The sequence below is a fragment of the Lontra canadensis genome, unplaced genomic scaffold (genome assembly GCF_010015895.1).
Source record: "Lontra canadensis isolate GAN:19392208 unplaced genomic scaffold, GSC_riverotter_1.0 scaffold38, whole genome shotgun sequence".
NCBI classification, from domain to species: Eukaryota; Metazoa; Chordata; class Mammalia; order Carnivora; family Mustelidae; genus Lontra; species Lontra canadensis.
In genome coordinates this window covers 10,230,576-10,247,417 of record NW_022631032.1, presented here as the reverse complement: position 1 = coordinate 10,247,417, position 16,842 = coordinate 10,230,576, and the positions used below count along the sequence as shown (strand labels likewise).

The 16,842-nt window shown below is 35.0% G+C and overlaps 1 protein-coding gene across 5 annotated transcripts in view; it reads left to right on the top strand.

Moving 5' to 3' along the window:
- The window catches only part of ARMC8 (armadillo repeat containing 8), a 108,225-nt gene that overhangs the window by 57,917 nt on the left and 33,466 nt on the right, over positions 1–16,842 (top strand). For all 5 annotated transcript variants that reach the window (XM_032869609.1, XM_032869608.1, XM_032869610.1 and 2 more), the window contains 2 exons: positions 1,784–1,984; positions 5,126–5,221. In XM_032869609.1, coding sequence (XP_032725500.1) covers positions 1,784–1,984; positions 5,126–5,221 — 297 coding nt within the window. The remainder of the gene's footprint in view (positions 1–1,783; positions 1,985–5,125; positions 5,222–16,842) is intronic.

Here is a 16,842-nt window from a genome sequence, read left to right as displayed (position 1 = left end):
AATTCAAGTGAAATAGAAAATATATTTTAATCCTTGATTTTCATCAAGTTTGCAATGTAGTTTTATAGGAAAGCAGTTCATTAGCTCTGTAGACAAAGACTTTATATCACCCTCCTGGCAGATAATCAAAAGACATAATGAAAAAAGAAAAAGTAAATAGCACATGAAAACCATCAACATCATTGTGACATGTCAAAAGCAACTAGAACTCAGAAAAACCCAAGTAAGAGACTGGCCCTAGAAGTTACAAGTCTTGAATTCTGGTTTCAGCATTCCACCACTGACTGGCTTGGGTAACCTTGGGTACCTCCCTTACTCTTTTGGTGCTTCATGAAAATGGAGGCAATAACTTTTGCTCATCTATCCCACAGGGTCATTTTGAAAATAACAATATATTAAATATATTAAACATCTTATTAGCTACAAAGAACAAAATTAAGTGTAAATAAATTGGTTATGTTTCATTTTATGATTGCGATTTTATGCTCATTATCAGTGTACAGAATGAACCCAAGGATAAAAGAGCAGTAATATTAATGTTTGCTTTAGTCTTTGGTGAAGCAAGTCAATTAATTAGAACTGAGGAACCACTAGGTTAGCAATATTGTGTAGGGTTCTAAGGGCTTCCATGCAGGTAACCTTAGTTTATTTGCTCAACTGCTCTACCCCTTCTCCCTTATTTGTAAAACTAGGTTAATAGCATCTTCTTCATGTAGTAGTTGTGAGTGTTAAATTCAATAATCCATGAATTTATGGTATTAATAAATATTAGTAACTGTTCAAAAAAAATAAGACTTTCCTCTTGGAAGCCTAGGGTTGTATTATAAAGCCTGCACTAGCCTGATACGATATCAGTAGTGAACAATGAAGTGCTAAACTCTATGGTAAAGATATAATAGGAACTTAGAAAAGAGCATAGCACAGACAGTAATTGAGGAAGGCTTCCTATAATTACAACATTTCAGTCTCCACCTTTGTGGTGGTGTTTAAAATGTGCTCATCAGCCTTAGAAATAGTAAATACTTAGAATTTTTTAATTGAGGACCTAATGTAGATGAGTTAACAAAAGAAGCACCAGGATTTTTGAAGGACCGCAGAAGTAAAATTGGACTAGCAGGTATAGTCATTCTAGGGATTCATTTAGAAAACCTAGGAACGATTGATGCATTTCATTAGCATTATAGGAAAACTCATGGAATCAGTAATGGTAAGATCCCTGAATTTTTAAAGCTGTATTTCGGTTTTGCACTGAAAGTATTGATCACACCCCAAAAATAAAAGTCATCCCTGTCATATTATTCACTAAAGAAAAGATAGCATACTTTTTCTGCAGCAGAATTGTTCCTGATTAAACTGCTGGATGTCTTTTATCAACTCTCTAACCACCTGAGCTAACTGTCCACTTTGCTAGATGTCTTTTAAATAAATAAATATATGGATGGGACAGAAACCTCGGACATGATTTATTAGGGATTCGTAAATGTCTTTTATAAGGTTGTGGAATAAAGTTTCAGTTTTATCTGTCACAAAGCCTGATTAGAGTTTGCATTAATGTGCTTTGATTGTATGATTAGGGTGTAGTATTGTCAGCACAAATGATTAATATACACTGAACTTTGTTTTTACATTCCAAAAAGCCTTTCATTCTCTGAATGTTTATTCAAACATTTGATCAGTAACATGACTGCCAATAAAAACCATTGCATTGATTCAGTCACTATATGCTCTCCATCAAGCTTTTGCCTTTACCACAAAGCAAATAATTAATTTCACTACCTTCCAGACACTGCCTTGTTTGGTTCGAATGTGCAGTAAGGAGAGGTTGCTAGAGGAGAGAGTTGAAGGAGCTGAGACACTCGCCTATCTGATTGAACCAGATGTTGAACTACAGAGAATCGCTAGCATAACTGATCACCTCATTGCCATGCTTGCTGATTATTTCAAGTATCCCAGCTCAGTGAGTGCCATCACTGATATTAAAAGGGTATGTTCTGTTTTTCTTTTCAGCAGCTGAAGCAAGGGATTTTTAAGAAGTTTTTCTTACTGCTCACAACTTTGAACCAATTGATAATTACAGTTCAAAACCCTTTTAAATGAAGAAAATCTTCTCCCTTTGATAACATAGATGGTGCTATGGGTTTTTTAATCCAGTTTGTCTCATGTGTTCATCAGAAATTTGTCACTAAGCAGGTAATCAGGAAGGAAGAAAATTACATCCCTAATTCTCAACTAAAACCCTAAAATAATGGGGTGTCTAAACTGGGTATTGATATTGTATCAACTTACCCTGTTGAGGTTCCCAGGATCATCTCTCTTGTTATATTCTTGTTCTTTACGTCAAGGGTAATCATCTGTGACAGGTGATGTGAGTGGCCTTATTTTAACTCTTCCACCACTTTCTCTTTTGCTATCTTTTCTAACTTTTGTCATCTTTCCTTCAGTTTTATACTGTGCTTTGGGCCTGCTAGTGTCAACTAAAGCACTGTTTAACCTCTAGTTTGCGACCATCAAGAACCAGACTGCGCTTTTCTCAAAGTTTTTCTCAAGCTGTAAGTTCTGTAGAATAGTTAGGTATTTCTTTCGACTTTGTTCTTCTCAGCTTGTTTGTCATATCTATTTCTCTAAGTATAAGAGAACAATATTTCGTTAGAGAAAGTTTATTTAAGGGGGTCGTGGTAGAGAGAGCATTGCCTCCTAATTAGTAACCAGTACTGTTTCATGAATGTGACTGTATTTTTGATGCCAGTCATCCCAATGGTAATGTTTTTTTTTTTTTACTTTTCTCTTGACCTCTCCCATGCCCTTGAGTTTCCTAAAACTTCATTTGACAGGCAACTGTTCATTTGGCATTTAACACTGAAAACAAAATGAACTCTTAAGGGTTTATCTTTTTCTTCTAGAACGGCCCCAAAGTAACCTTCTGTGTTAATTAATAATGTACACTGCCCTCTATGAATTAAAGTTAGTGCCTGCTCTTCCTTCAGTGTACAGTATTGTTCTTCCAGTATAGGTGATGGGTGACTTTGAGCCAGCTACCTTGTCTGTTTTCCCTCTGGCCACTTGCTCACATGGACACAGTATCTCACTGGTACAAAGATACATGAGCAAGTCCTAAGAGTGACCTCATGAACATCTTTAGTTGACCATCCTAGCAAGGCAAATGGGACACTTGGATGGACAGGAGAGTGAGGAAACATAGTTGTAAGAACTTGTACCCTATACCTGTGTGAATCATTTAATCAGTATATAGAACATTATTCCTCTGTTAGGGTTTTTCCATTTTATTTCCCTCACAGTAAAACTAGAATAGTAATAATTTTTAAAATGATCTTTTATACCAAACCTTGAATATGTTTGTCATCTTTATTTTTGATGATGGATTATATAGTGGTTTCTGACCATAAAAATACAGATACTAGACCCATAGTGAGAAATTCTTACATGTTAATAAATGTGTGATTTTCATGGTATATGTTAAGCCAAGTCCATTTTCTAATATATGTTTTGACTAGAAAGTATTTAAGACTTTAAGAATAGATATTTTAGAACTTATTCATAAAAATGAGTGTTGTATATTGGGGAGTTCCTCCCATAATTCATCATTGCCTGCTTTGGTCAAAATACTTTTGAAACTACTATTGTTGTTACTTTGCTTTTTTTTGTTTTTTGTTTGTTTGTTTTTTTAATTACATTATTTGAGAGAGAGAGGGAAAGAGAGCACGAGTGGGGGGAAGGGACAGAAGGAGAGGAGAAGCGGACTCCCCACTGAACAGGGAGTCAGACATGAGATCACGACTTGAGCTGAAGACAGACACTTAACAACTGAGCCACCCAGGCACCCCTGTTGTTGTTATTTGTTACCCTAAATAATGTTATTTATTTCCCCATCTTCACGTACCACAGTCAGTGACAATTTAATAAAACTCTTAACTGATGAATTTAAGGTTTTCTACCTAATATGCCACTTAATTCTTTAGGAAGTTTCAAAATAAGATCTCAGAAGGTTATAAACAATACTTACATCATTGCATAAAGATGAACCTTTTCAAGGCAACTCATTTGGAGTGGTAGTCATTTGGATGAATTAGTTATAAATTATTTACATTATCGATATGCCTTATATATTAATATATATTTACTGATTTGTATTTAGTCATTGAAAGTGTCATGAGAACATGCTTCTATTTCATTTTTGTGGTAGTTTAATGATAAATCAGTTGTACAGAAGAACTGATAACCTAGCCAGTTATGCATATGGAAAGATAGCATTTAATTGTTTCGTACCAGTGAGTAACCTTAAACTTATCAAAAAATCTCTGAACATAAATATCAGATAATTATAATAGATAACATAGTAATGACTACCATGGTGTATTGTTTATTAAGGATTTTCACAAAGGTTTTCCTCTTTCTAAAATCTTGTTAAATGCTGAAATTGGGCTAGCACTGCTCTTAGTGTTTAAGAAAATCTCCTAGAGACCCGGTTGCAGCAGTACTCACATTATCAGCTGTAGTCTGGGGGCTAAAAAAGCCCGAGTGCCTAGTTTTTGAGAGCTTTCAAAGAGCTGGTGTAAGCAAGCATCATTGCCACTAAAGCTGCCATCTGGGAGCACTACATTTTTTTTTTTTTTAAAGATTTTATTTATTTGTTGGACAGAGGGAGAGAGAGCGAGCGAGCACAGGCAGACAGAGAGGCAGGCAGAGGCAAAGGGAGAAGCAGGTTCCCTGCCGAGCAAGGAGCCCGATGTGGGACTCGATCCCAGGACACTGGGATCACGACCTGAGCCGAAGGCAGCCACTTAACCAACTGAGCCACCCAGGCGTCCCGAGCACTACATTTTTAAGGGTCAGAGGTTCACAAAGACTTTTCATATACCAGTGTCAAGTGTTATGGTGTTCACTCTTAGACAGAAGCAGACTACACGCATTCCAGGTCATGCTGACACAAACGCAGCAAGGTCTTAGTCATACATGAACAGAACCCAGAAGTAATCAAGAAGTCAATGAGAGCATTAATATCTTAATAGTTCAAATTTTTTTTTCAAAAATTTTTATTTCTACTCAGTTTTATTGAAAATTAGGTTTGTGGACTGAGTTGCAATATACCTTTTTTCCCCTTCCATAGCTTGATCATGACTTAAAACATGCTCATGAACTCCGCCAGGCTGCATTCAAGCTCTATGCCTCTCTAGGAGCAAACGATGAAGACATCCGGAAGAAGGTGAGTCTGGGAGAGGGGCGTCCCCCAGTCCTGACAGCCAGCAGGCAGGGAGTGACGTCAACCTGAAAGTCGTGGTGAAGAGCACTAACAGTGACTGTTTGAATATAATAAAGCAGAGTGACTAAAGGCATAATTGAAGAATGAATGGGACCCGGATTTGGGGGTTGTTTGTTTTTAGAACATAGAGTGGCATGGCCGTGCTGGAATGACAAATAATTGGTGTGCTTTTTTCTGTCATTAATATGAATTATTATGTTGCACATTTTTGCATGTGTTCTGATAAAAACCAATTCTAGCACTGTGAAGCTTTAGACACCTTGAAAGATCTAACACTAGAATTGTAAATGTTATTTATGGAAAAACTTTCCAATGCCATTGAGAAATTCAAATCTTTATTGTATATTGTTCTTTGATATGTGGCTTAGTTATGTTTTTTTTTGTGTTTTTTTTTTTTTTTTTTTTTTGCTGCTGTGCAAGTTTGATGTGAATAAAATCTTTGTGGAATAATGATTTTATGTTTAGTGAGTGGTCATCTGAATTTTCCAGTTCCCAAAAAAATGTGTCACTGGTCTAGCACCTTATGTTACTACAGCCTAGTCTAACACTGAACTCGTGTTCTTTATAGAATAGTTCTAAGCAGGGACTAAAGGAAAGTGATAAGCTCTGACCTGGCTGCCTCCACAAACCAAAAGGCTGGAGCTTACCACTCAAAAAAAATACATCATCTAATAAATTTTACACATGGGTTTTAGGAACATCAGTAAATTGATCCACATAATCTGTCTTGATGAATTATAGCAGAAAGAGGAAATTGGGCATTATTTACTGAAACATGGTGATTTATTATACTCCCATCTAAAGCCCTGTGAGGAAAATAAAAAAGTATTGGGAATTTACCATGATTCAGAGAAGTACTTTGGGCTTGTATAGAGAGAAATAGGGGAGAAACTGTAGGTTTATTGAAATAAATTGGAAAGGAACCATTATTGAAGAAAATTGAAATAATAGCAGAGAGATTAGATATGTGAGTAGCTTTGATTTATAAATCAGTGCAAAAAACACAACTAAACTGAATACTTTCCATGTATCTCAATTTAGTTCAGTTAACAAGATGTTTTTGACTTGAAGTGTTTAGTAAATATCTATGAAAATCCTTTTTGACACTTCTTTCATTTGTAATCTGTTACTTCAAGGCAAATATACTAATGATCTGATATTCCCTATGTGTAAGCATGATTTATGGATGTTGATATTGATATGTTTCATTCAGCTTAGGTACATGGTATATTGCAGGAGAAGAGGCTTTTATGGCAACATAGAGATAAAACATTTTTTAAAAAATTGACATGGACTGTATAACTTAAATACATAATGATTTGGTTTTAGATGGTTATTAGGCCCATTGGGAAGAGAAGTATTTTACCTATTCTTTTAGCTCAAGAAGGCTGTGCCATGGACTGAAAGGGAGATAGATAGATGGACCATAATGGGGGGAAATAGGATGTCCATTTGTACTTCTTTGTACTTTTTTGTTAATAAACTATTGTTTTGGAACTAATGACTTAATTTGTGATATCATGTTCTAGAAATACTTGCAACGTAATAGTCTGATCAGTATTAAAACTTGTATTCATAATGTGTATAATTTACTGGTAAGGCTTAATCCTGATAACTTCTGTAGAAAGATGACAAATAAAGAACAAGTTATAATTATTATAGTTTTTTGTGTGGTAAAGAAAAGATACTGTGACATTCTTATGTAATGGGGATTTATAGAGTTTTTAGGAAGATATTTAATCTGGGAAATTAAGTGTTTGAATAATTTACAGTTTATAGCAACTACTGAAGAGAGAAATTGTAAAACGGAAAATATAAAATAATTTTGTGATAAAAACTGCATGAAAATGGTTCTTAGGAGTGGGAAACCTTTATTTTCAGTGTATAAAAAATGGTAAAATGATAACTCTTCCTTTGAATGCATTTATTTCTCTTCCATTTCTTTGTCAAAATAATTATCTGGATAGATTTTTACTTACTTTCTCCATGAAATATTTAATTACCTTTTATACTTATGCCTTATAAACTTTGATTGTATTCCCTTTTTTTGTAGATTCTTGAAGACAATGTTTATTATTGTTTTATTTTTTAATGCAATATTTATGCTTGTTGAGATGGAATTTCAGTTTACTGAATTAATGAGTGGAGACTCTGTGAAAGAAATTTCAAGGGCTATAGACCTATTCTCCCCACTCCTCCAAACAAAAGCAATGAAAAGCCTTTTTGTTTAGGATAAAAATATGAAATGTTAATTTGGTCTGCCTTTTAAATGAAAAATGAGAATGCAATTCAGTAAATACAGGAGATAATCTATATATCCCATAACCCTAAAATGGCCAGTTAAAGAAATGAGGCAAAATGAAGAAGAGAAAACCAAAGTAAAGAGGTAGAGACGGGTGTGCACAGCAATAAAGGAAAAAGATACAGGCCTTCTCTCATCATAGATTTGGTCTGTCTTCTTGCTTCTGAAGACTTCTAAAGTCCTGCTGTGATTTTGTTTCTTGATCATTCTCTCTGGGCTGGAAAAAATGAAGCTAAGGACCGAACATGACCTGTAGATCAGAAATTTACCACTCCTGCGCTGGAGTGGTGATAGTGTATTCCCATTAAAAGAAACCAACTGTATAACAGTCCTTGGAACTTAATAAGCACTCAGTAAATATTTGTTGAATAAATATAGAAATGAAAATGCAGAAACCACACACAGAGTGGCATTTCCTTTAATATGCTTGAATCTTTCAGTATCCTTCTGTGCAGAGCAAAGTTGGTATTGGGATTCCTGGCTTTGCATCCTTTATCACTCTGTGGTATACTTCTAAATCTCCCAGTTTCCCAGTGTCCTGTTAGAAAGTGAAGGAGGGTAGAAAAATCTGCAATTGAAAGTGGGGAACACTACTCTTGGCTGTGACATAAGGAGGGAGAAACCCAAAGAAAGATGAAGGACCACTGAGCTTGACAACAGGTGTGGTCTGGCCATATTCAACTTAGTATAATTGAAAGATTTTGGTTGGAGAAAGCAAGGGCAGAGGCAGCAATTGAGAGCTCAGTGGAAGAAGGGTCCAGGGCACATTAAGTGTACTGGCAGCCTTGCCAGGTCAAGATTAGCTGTAATCTCTGCCATGGGCAAAGTCTAGTTTCTAATGATGGTCTTAACCACATGTTAATGCTGACTAAGAAGCATATGTTATATGTTCGGTTAATGGGACAGTAACAAAAGAAAGAAGTTAAGATACTTAAGATTACTTCAAATACTGCCATTCCCAGTCAAAACTCCAGTCAGTGGTTAAGTCCTTCAGAGGCAGCAGTGGCAAACAGTCCTATAATTGTGAAGCCAAGTCCTTTATAATAAAAAATGGCTCTTAAGAAGACCATCACTTGATAAATATCTGTTGATCATCAATTAGGTTGGAAATTTGAAAGGTTTGTTTCACTTTTACGCTCTTCAAGGAACTAGTAGAATTTATCAGAAAGAGAAAGTGTAAATTGAGGAAAACTGGAAGTAGTAAATATAAATTAAAATTCAAGGAAGTTAATAAACTTAACATAGTGTGATTTTTATTTTTGGTAAAAGAAAGGCACATTACAAATGTTGTGTAGTACTATTGTAGCCTTTGCTCCTTTGAGATATCTGACTGATGGAGCCTTACAGAAAGTTTTCCTCTTGCATTTTGAGTGCTTATATTTTAGCTGTAGATCCATTTTGAGGAACTAGAATGTAAGCTCCATTGAGGGCAGGGATTTTTTATGTTTTGCTTATCACTGTATTCCCAGCATCTACAACATTGCCAGGTGCATAGTTGGCACAATACATATTTGAAGAATGGATGAAAAAAATGAATGAATGAAAAAAAATGAATGAATGGACAAATGGATGAGTGAACCATATTGTAAAATTGCATTAAGCACCCTTAATCCAATTATATATGGGTGTTTTTGCATTGAGAACTTAACATAACTTTATTAGCAGTTACACAGGTTTGTAAAGAGATGAGCCTTAAAATACAGGGAATCTATATCTGACCATATAGTCAAGGGGTTTCACTAGATTTAGCATAGAGAAAATGTAAGAAACTCCCATTTTTCAAAAGGCAGACAATTCCAAGGGTGTGTCTTCTCATTTTGATAATAGATCAAAGAGAACATGTTTTATGGTATGGTAGTTTAATTTGGAAATGGTTTTTACTATTATTTCTTAGGGGTTCTTCTGATGTATAAATGTATGAGTTTAAAAAAATTTATAGCATTCACAACTGTGAATCTGGACCAATTTTTTGTTTTTTTCCCTGTAGGGATAAAGATATGATTTGGTTTATAGGAATTAGCCTCTTAGAAATCAACCTATTCTGCAAGTAATATGTATCTGTGTAAAATACTATCTGAATATCAGATTTTTTATGATTAGTAATTTGATTCTACATTGATTGATTGAACTTCCTACATTGTAGAAACATTGTCCAGTGGAAAGCAGAGGTGAGATAAAGAGCAGTAAAACACAGCCTTAAAACTCAGCATTTATAATAAAAACTCAGTAAGTCAGAGAAAAGTAAGAAATGAACAGTAAGAATTTGCTAGGGGTTCAAAGAATTATTGGGAACTAATTAAAATGAACATGGTGATATCAATATAGCTATCCTTGAATCAAGTTAGAAATTAATAATTTAATATTTTTGTTATTTTTAATGTTTTCTAAATGCCTTTTATATTTTCAAGAATTGAAAACAAAAACTCTTAAGTTTTTTTTCCTTGGAACGGAAAAAAATCATCCAGTCACAGATGTTTTACATAATAAATATGAAGACAGTAGCCAAGGGTGAGATGTTTTTTCTTTTCCCAACTGAACAGTGGTTTTTTTTGTTTGTTTGTTTTGTTTTTTTAAGGCAGAGAAAATAAGAAAAGAAAAGGAAAACAAAGAAGGAGAATTTGTCTTCTACCCTCTTTTTCCCAGCAAAGGAAGCTATATCTGCAGGGTCATTGTGAGGATGAGATCTAAAGTATTAAAATATTTAGCAGGGTGACTGTAAGTGCTCAATAAAAGGAAGCATTTGTTAGAATATCTTAAATGACTTAATTGGAAGAGTAAAAATAAATATATATTTTTAAGTGTATTAGAAGAGCTAAACCGCATTGGAGCATAAATTTTAAAAAAGTTTGCAATGAAGATAGTGATGCTTATGCTATAAATTTCCAAAACTGTTACTCATTCTAGTAAAAAAGAATATTTATACTTCAGAAGCATAGGCCCTTTCTTTAGTTCATCTCTCATTAAGGAGAAGATGTCTTTTTATTCTTATATTTTAAAACATATTTAAAATACTGGTTTTCAAAACTGTTTGATGCCATCGCTATAGTATGGTATCCAAAGCACCAAATATAATATTTTCTTGGAGTTAAGTTGAATATTGCAATATATATCAATAATTGGTAAAAATGTAGGTAATAGATGTCTTCAGAAAATTGAAGAGTCCAAGTTTTACCTGATTTTGGTTACCTAAGTACTGCTGTCCATGATTGCCTCAGATGTCATTTCTCCAAAGCATCATCATTTGTATAAAATCATATCTCAAACATATATGTTCAAATTTTGAACAAATACAAGTTCTTCTGTATTTTTAAAGTTACAAGATTTTAAAATATATTGATAAACATAGATTAGTTTTTCCTTATATTTTTCTGCTATAAAAAACTTAAGCATTTCACTTTTGAACATTTTTATCATGGGTTGTAGGTAGATTTTATTACTAGTTGGTTTTCTGGGTAACTGTAATTATACCATGAATTTCTATTTTTAAATATTTTTGCAAAGTTCAGTAATTTTAAATGGTCATTTAAAAGTCACAGTGTCAAAATTCTGTAATTGTCTCTGCCATGAAATTGGGCAGATGCAAGGAATTATTTCTGAGCCTTGGCCTGCATGTTGAAACAAATGCCTGAAACGAACATGTTGAAAGTTTTCGACGGTACCACAGAAGTGGCACCCTTCAGGACTTGGCTTTGCTACTGCGTATAGCAAATTTGTGCAGAATTCAGAATTCCTTGACTTAATCTGTGGTTAAATTGTTAGTTATCTTCTTAAAGCTAATCTACCAAAGAATTTTAAATGAACTCTGCAACATTCTTTCATAATGGTAAGTATTTTTAGAGTTAACCATCACCATACCAGGTTTTGCCACTTGCCCACAGTGTTGAGACCCTTGGCCTTCAACATACTGAAAGAAGCAAACCTGGGAGTGATAATGCTATGTACATAATAGAGGTATTTATATAATCAAGTAATGGATTTTTATTTGAGTTTCATTAAGTGGGGACATAAAATTGAATATTATGTTATTTGTGTTGTTGTCGTTGCATAAACCATTAATTATAATTCTTGTTCTTAAAATGTGAAGTGCAAGTTGGTTATTTTGTTGTTTACAATCTAAGACAGATGAAAACCACAAGATGGGTTAAAATATGATCTTTATTAGATTTTTGGAACTAAAATTAGTTTTCAGAATGTTCTGTCTGAAAATGAATGAAATGTTTGTGATGATACAATATTTGTGGAATAGTAGACCTTGAGAAAATTGAGTTTGTGATTAACCAGGACCATTGCTCTTACACTTTTTCCCATGATTATAAATGCTAGCACAGGGCTTGGCAAACTGTACCCTGTAGGTACTTAATACCTATGTAATAATTCTATAACCTGCCAGTTCAGAATGGTTTTTGCATTTTTCTATGGTTGGTGGGAAAAAATCAAAAGAATATTTCCTGATATTTGAGAAATAAATTAAATTCAAATTTGTATCCATAAAGGTTTTTTTCCTACTTTTTGTCAGTGTTATGGAAGTCTAGTTGATAAAGTGTTCATAAAATTCTATGGAATATAGCCATATTGATTTGTTTCTGTATTGCCTGTGGCTGTTTTACACTTCAGTGGCAGGTTGAGTAGTTGGCAACACAATCATATGCCACAAAACCTAAAATAAGTTTGCCCACCCTGTGCTAATAATGCATAGCTAAATATAAATGATCATAAACCAGTTAGGTGAAAAACTGTGTTTCCTGTTTGCCTCTTTGTAATGGACTATAGAAAGAAATGGGGCCACACAAAAGTCAGGGGAGGGTGAGATCAATTGTCCAACTTCCTGAAAGAGAAGCATTATCAAGTGTTGATGATATGTCATGGTCACTGGATACTTTTCTACATGCTGATTCCCTTGTTTGAATGATTTTGTCATATAACAGACCCCAGACAAATTGGATAATAGCTATACATTGGTTTATGGTAGGAAACATTATGTCCTGTGTATTGGTCAGCAGAGTTGCCTGAATAAGATATTTCACCATGTCAAAGAGAAAAATAAAGGTCCAGTGTGTGTATTAAGCAAACATCTATTCAACCTTTGTGACATATGAAGCATTGGGTTATGTGGTTATGGGGGCATAGAACAATTACATAACTCAGATATAAATATCAGATAATCTGTTTAGGAAATCTAATTTTAATATAACCACTACCATTTATTGAGCATTTACTATGTGCTAGACACAGTGGTAGGCATTAGCGCGTTATCTCCCCTTAAGCCTCGTATAACCCTGTGAGATAGCTGTTACAGATCAGGAAATAAGCAATTTGACCAAGGCCACCCAGATAGTAAGTGACACCACCTACATTCTATCCCAGTCTCTGACTCCAAAGCCCATGCCATTAACTATTACTTTACTCTTGTAAAGTTAAATACCATTACTAGAGCCAAATTATGGTATGAAATGGCAAGAAAATTCACAAGAGAATGTGCGATAGTCAAAGTAGTTGAAAAAGAAAATGCTGTGAATTGAGAGAACTTAATAGCTTTTATTAGCTGGTTGCGAAGCATCAGATTCAGAAAAACGTGTCTATTTTCTCACATAGCTTTTGGTACAAAGTAGGTAGTGAGATCCTTTTATTATTCCCATTTATTCATCTGGCATTTACAATATGTACCTCCTCCTGTGTGTCCAGGAATGAAGAATACTGTGTGTACCTTTTAGGAGCTCACAATTTAAAGTAGTTAAGGAGATGAGACACTAAATTGCTACATAATAATTCCAGAGCCTCATGTGCGATAAAAAGTGTTGTCCACATTGAAAGCCAGTTTTGCCGTGATCGGTACAGCCACATATGATTAAGATATGGCTGTAATTAAAATAGCCTATTCTGAATGAATCTGGAAGAGTCATTATATAATAATCAGTGTATGTCAGTTTCATCAGTGTATGTCATAGTATAATATGTATTATTTACATTATTATTTAGATAATATATATCTTATATAATAGTATTATCTAAAATAAGAGTATTTGAAAGCATTCTCACCTTCTCCTTCTAAAATATTAAAATAAGTTGTTTCAGAAGTTTTGACCCACAGAATGAAGAATCTTCATATCTCTGTTCTTTATCAGTTGGAAATGTTTTTCTAAGGGCACTGTCTAGATGTGATCACATTATAAACTAATGTCCTAGAAGCATCCAGAATGAATGATGTAACCGAAGTACTGTTTCAGCATTTTATTTTGTAGATAGCTTCCTTATGGAATAGATTTAAACTTAAAGCAACATTTTGAAATCCTTGTATCTTCTTTTAATAGTTATCCCTTGTCAAACAATGTTTGTAACTAGAATGTAAACTCCATAGAAGCATTACCTGGCAAATAGTGGATGCTGTGCTTGTATTTATGAGTCAATTGTGTAAGTCTGGACGTGAAAATTCAGCCAGCCAACCTATAGGATAATTAAGACTGTTGCATACACAGCTGTGTATGTAGAGGAGTGGGGATTGACCAGGGCCATTGTGTTGCACAGTTCTTGGGGCAGTGCGTCATTCAGATCCCTGGAAAACAGTAAAAGGTGGAGGGGAAGTTTCTAGTCCTGTTATTTAAAGTAACAGCTATTTAGGTTTTGTTTTGCCATTAAGCTGATAGTTGAGTTTTAAATTTAAAATTTAAAAATTGAACTTTTGAACTTTTATATGTAGAGAAATATTTTTTGAGAAAGTGTTGATTTATTTTTAGATTCATAAGTATTTCTGACATGGTGTGTTTGGTTTTATGAGAAGGAGACGTTGGGCCAACTTCTTTCCAAAGTGTAGAGAAGTTTAGAACTTTGAGTATTTCTTCTAAACATTTAACATTAGTGAACACTTAAGTTGCTTAGCTCTTAAGAAGAGAAAAAGGTCCTGAGGTACAAATTACAAAATACCACTTAAAGAGACTTAAAAGCAAGAATGAAATCTAGAAGGTTAAGAATGTGTCCACTGCAAGAACGATCTCTCTTCTTTGTCCTCCACTCCTAAAATGAAGTGATACCATTCCCATTTGGCCTGTAAGAGGAGTTAGATGTTAATTTAATTCAGTGTCTTTAGGGAAAAGGACCAAAAGGAGGCCTTGTAGATCAACTCTTGGGATGTTTTGGCTTTTACTTCTCTGGCTGAGAGAAGTTAACTATTTCCTCCCACCCCCTATGTCCGAAGATCATGGAGTTTGAGAAATTTGATATGAATGTGGGAGTGGATAACAATGGAAGACTGAGAGAAGGGAAGAAATACTTCGTAAAATGTTTCCTGAGACTCAGGAGTATAATGGGTTGATCAGCTATTTGTCCTAAGAGAAGCTGTGTATCTTTTAGAAAAAAAAAAGAGCCTTTGGTAGAAACTACCCTTTGCTTGAGGAAAATGTCAAAATCTTACGTTGGAACAGCAGCAAAGATATTACATAGAATAGACTGTGGGTGGGAAAGCCTACAGTTCTTATCCAGAACAGATGGGGCTTATGGCCTGAGAACAATAGAATATTCTGTTTAGTTAGTATCTACAGAAGCTAGACACTGATTCTAGAATGGAGATCAAATCATCAGGGAACTGAGTTGAAAAATCAGTGGAACTCACTCTTGTGGCTTTTTTCACAGTGTTTCCTTGGCTTACCTTTTCTTCACTGGCTTCCATTCTCTCCCACCTTTGGCATTTTTACCCCCAACTAAAGCTGAATCATTGATTTTTATTCTCTCTCTTTGGGGGCCCTATGAATTGTACCTTTGTCATTTCAGTTTATTAATGATGACCTCTCTTGTCTTGTATAGTATATTAATTTTTATCGGCCTAGGATGTCAGTATATAGGCTGTAGTTTCCACAGTACTGATAACATTTTCTTTTCTTTTCTTTTTTCTTTTCTTTTCTTTTCTTTTTTTCTTCCTTCCTTCCTTCCTTCCTTCCTCTCTCTTTCTTTCTTTCTTTCTTTCTTTCTTTCTTTCTTTCTTTCTAAGCACTGCTATCTTTTTAACTACTTTTCTCCCAGTTTTCCAGGTCAGATCTCAATTTAGTTACTAAGGCTAAGCAAAAATTTCATCCTTAAGCACAGCAAGTGAAATGGATCTCACACTAGAAGTAAGAAGACCCAGTGGAGCCCTACCACTGTCCCAGTTTGCCTGGAGAACCTTGACCAGGGACTTAATCTTCCTGAATTTCAAAGACCTCAGTGATGAACTGAGGAGGAGTTTATTTCTAAAACCCCTTAAGATTTTAACATTATTCAATTAAAAACTTAACTATACATGTTTTTAATTCCTTCGGATAGTTATATCTGCTGCCGTCAGTGGCATTGAGAAGAATGCAGTCGAGGAATTGGGTTCCAGGGTGAACCTCTCTAGGAGGAAGCATTGCAGCTGCCCCTAGCTTGATTTGTGGAAGGCCGTGTACTGTTGGGGTGTATTTGTTTTGCTCTTCTGTTTTAATAAAGGAATGGGTATAGATGTACTCAGGAATTATAAATATTAAGTGCATTTCCGTTATATACATGGCATCATGTCTTTTAGTTAAGTAGTTTGTGATAAAATCAGTATGGCCACTTCCTAAAACCTAGGGAAAGTTTGGTTTTCCATTTTTAAGTGTGGATCCCTCTCAGGCCCCTATTGACTCTACTCAGGCTACCGGATAAGCTGGTTGTACATGCTTATCTGACTCTAGCATCTAACTTGTTACCTCATAACCCCTCTCCTTCCTCTACCATGTTTCTAAAGCCAGTCTCTTGACTGTACTGACTTCAGACCTTGTGTTCATAGAGCTCATCTGCTCAAAAAAAAAGATGTTTTATGAGGAGCTGGACCTTAAATAGGTGACCCCTGGTCAGCAAGACTCAGCTTTGTATCCTGGGACTTGTCTACATTGACACTTATGAGTTGAAAGGGTTGCCGTCCATACCCAACAGGGTGCATTGTCCATTGTAGACCCTTTTTCCTTGCCAGACCTACTCTTTGTTCCTGACCTCCCTGTTCTGCATCTTGCTTGGCTGCTTAGTCCCTGCTGCTGTAACTAGACTTTCTGGATTTGCTACCTTACCCACTTAGATCTTAGTTCAATTCCAAGTCTTTACTCTTTGTAGCCAGTTCCCTCTTGTCATCCTCTGTGAAGACTTTCTGGGAACCTTTCACAAAAGCCTACCTGGAATTAAATTGTATTTGCCTGACCATTGTGCACATTAGTATAAATAGTTGATGCTAAGAAAATGCCTGTTTTACTATCCCAACTCCCTTGACCCCAAGTCAACCCAC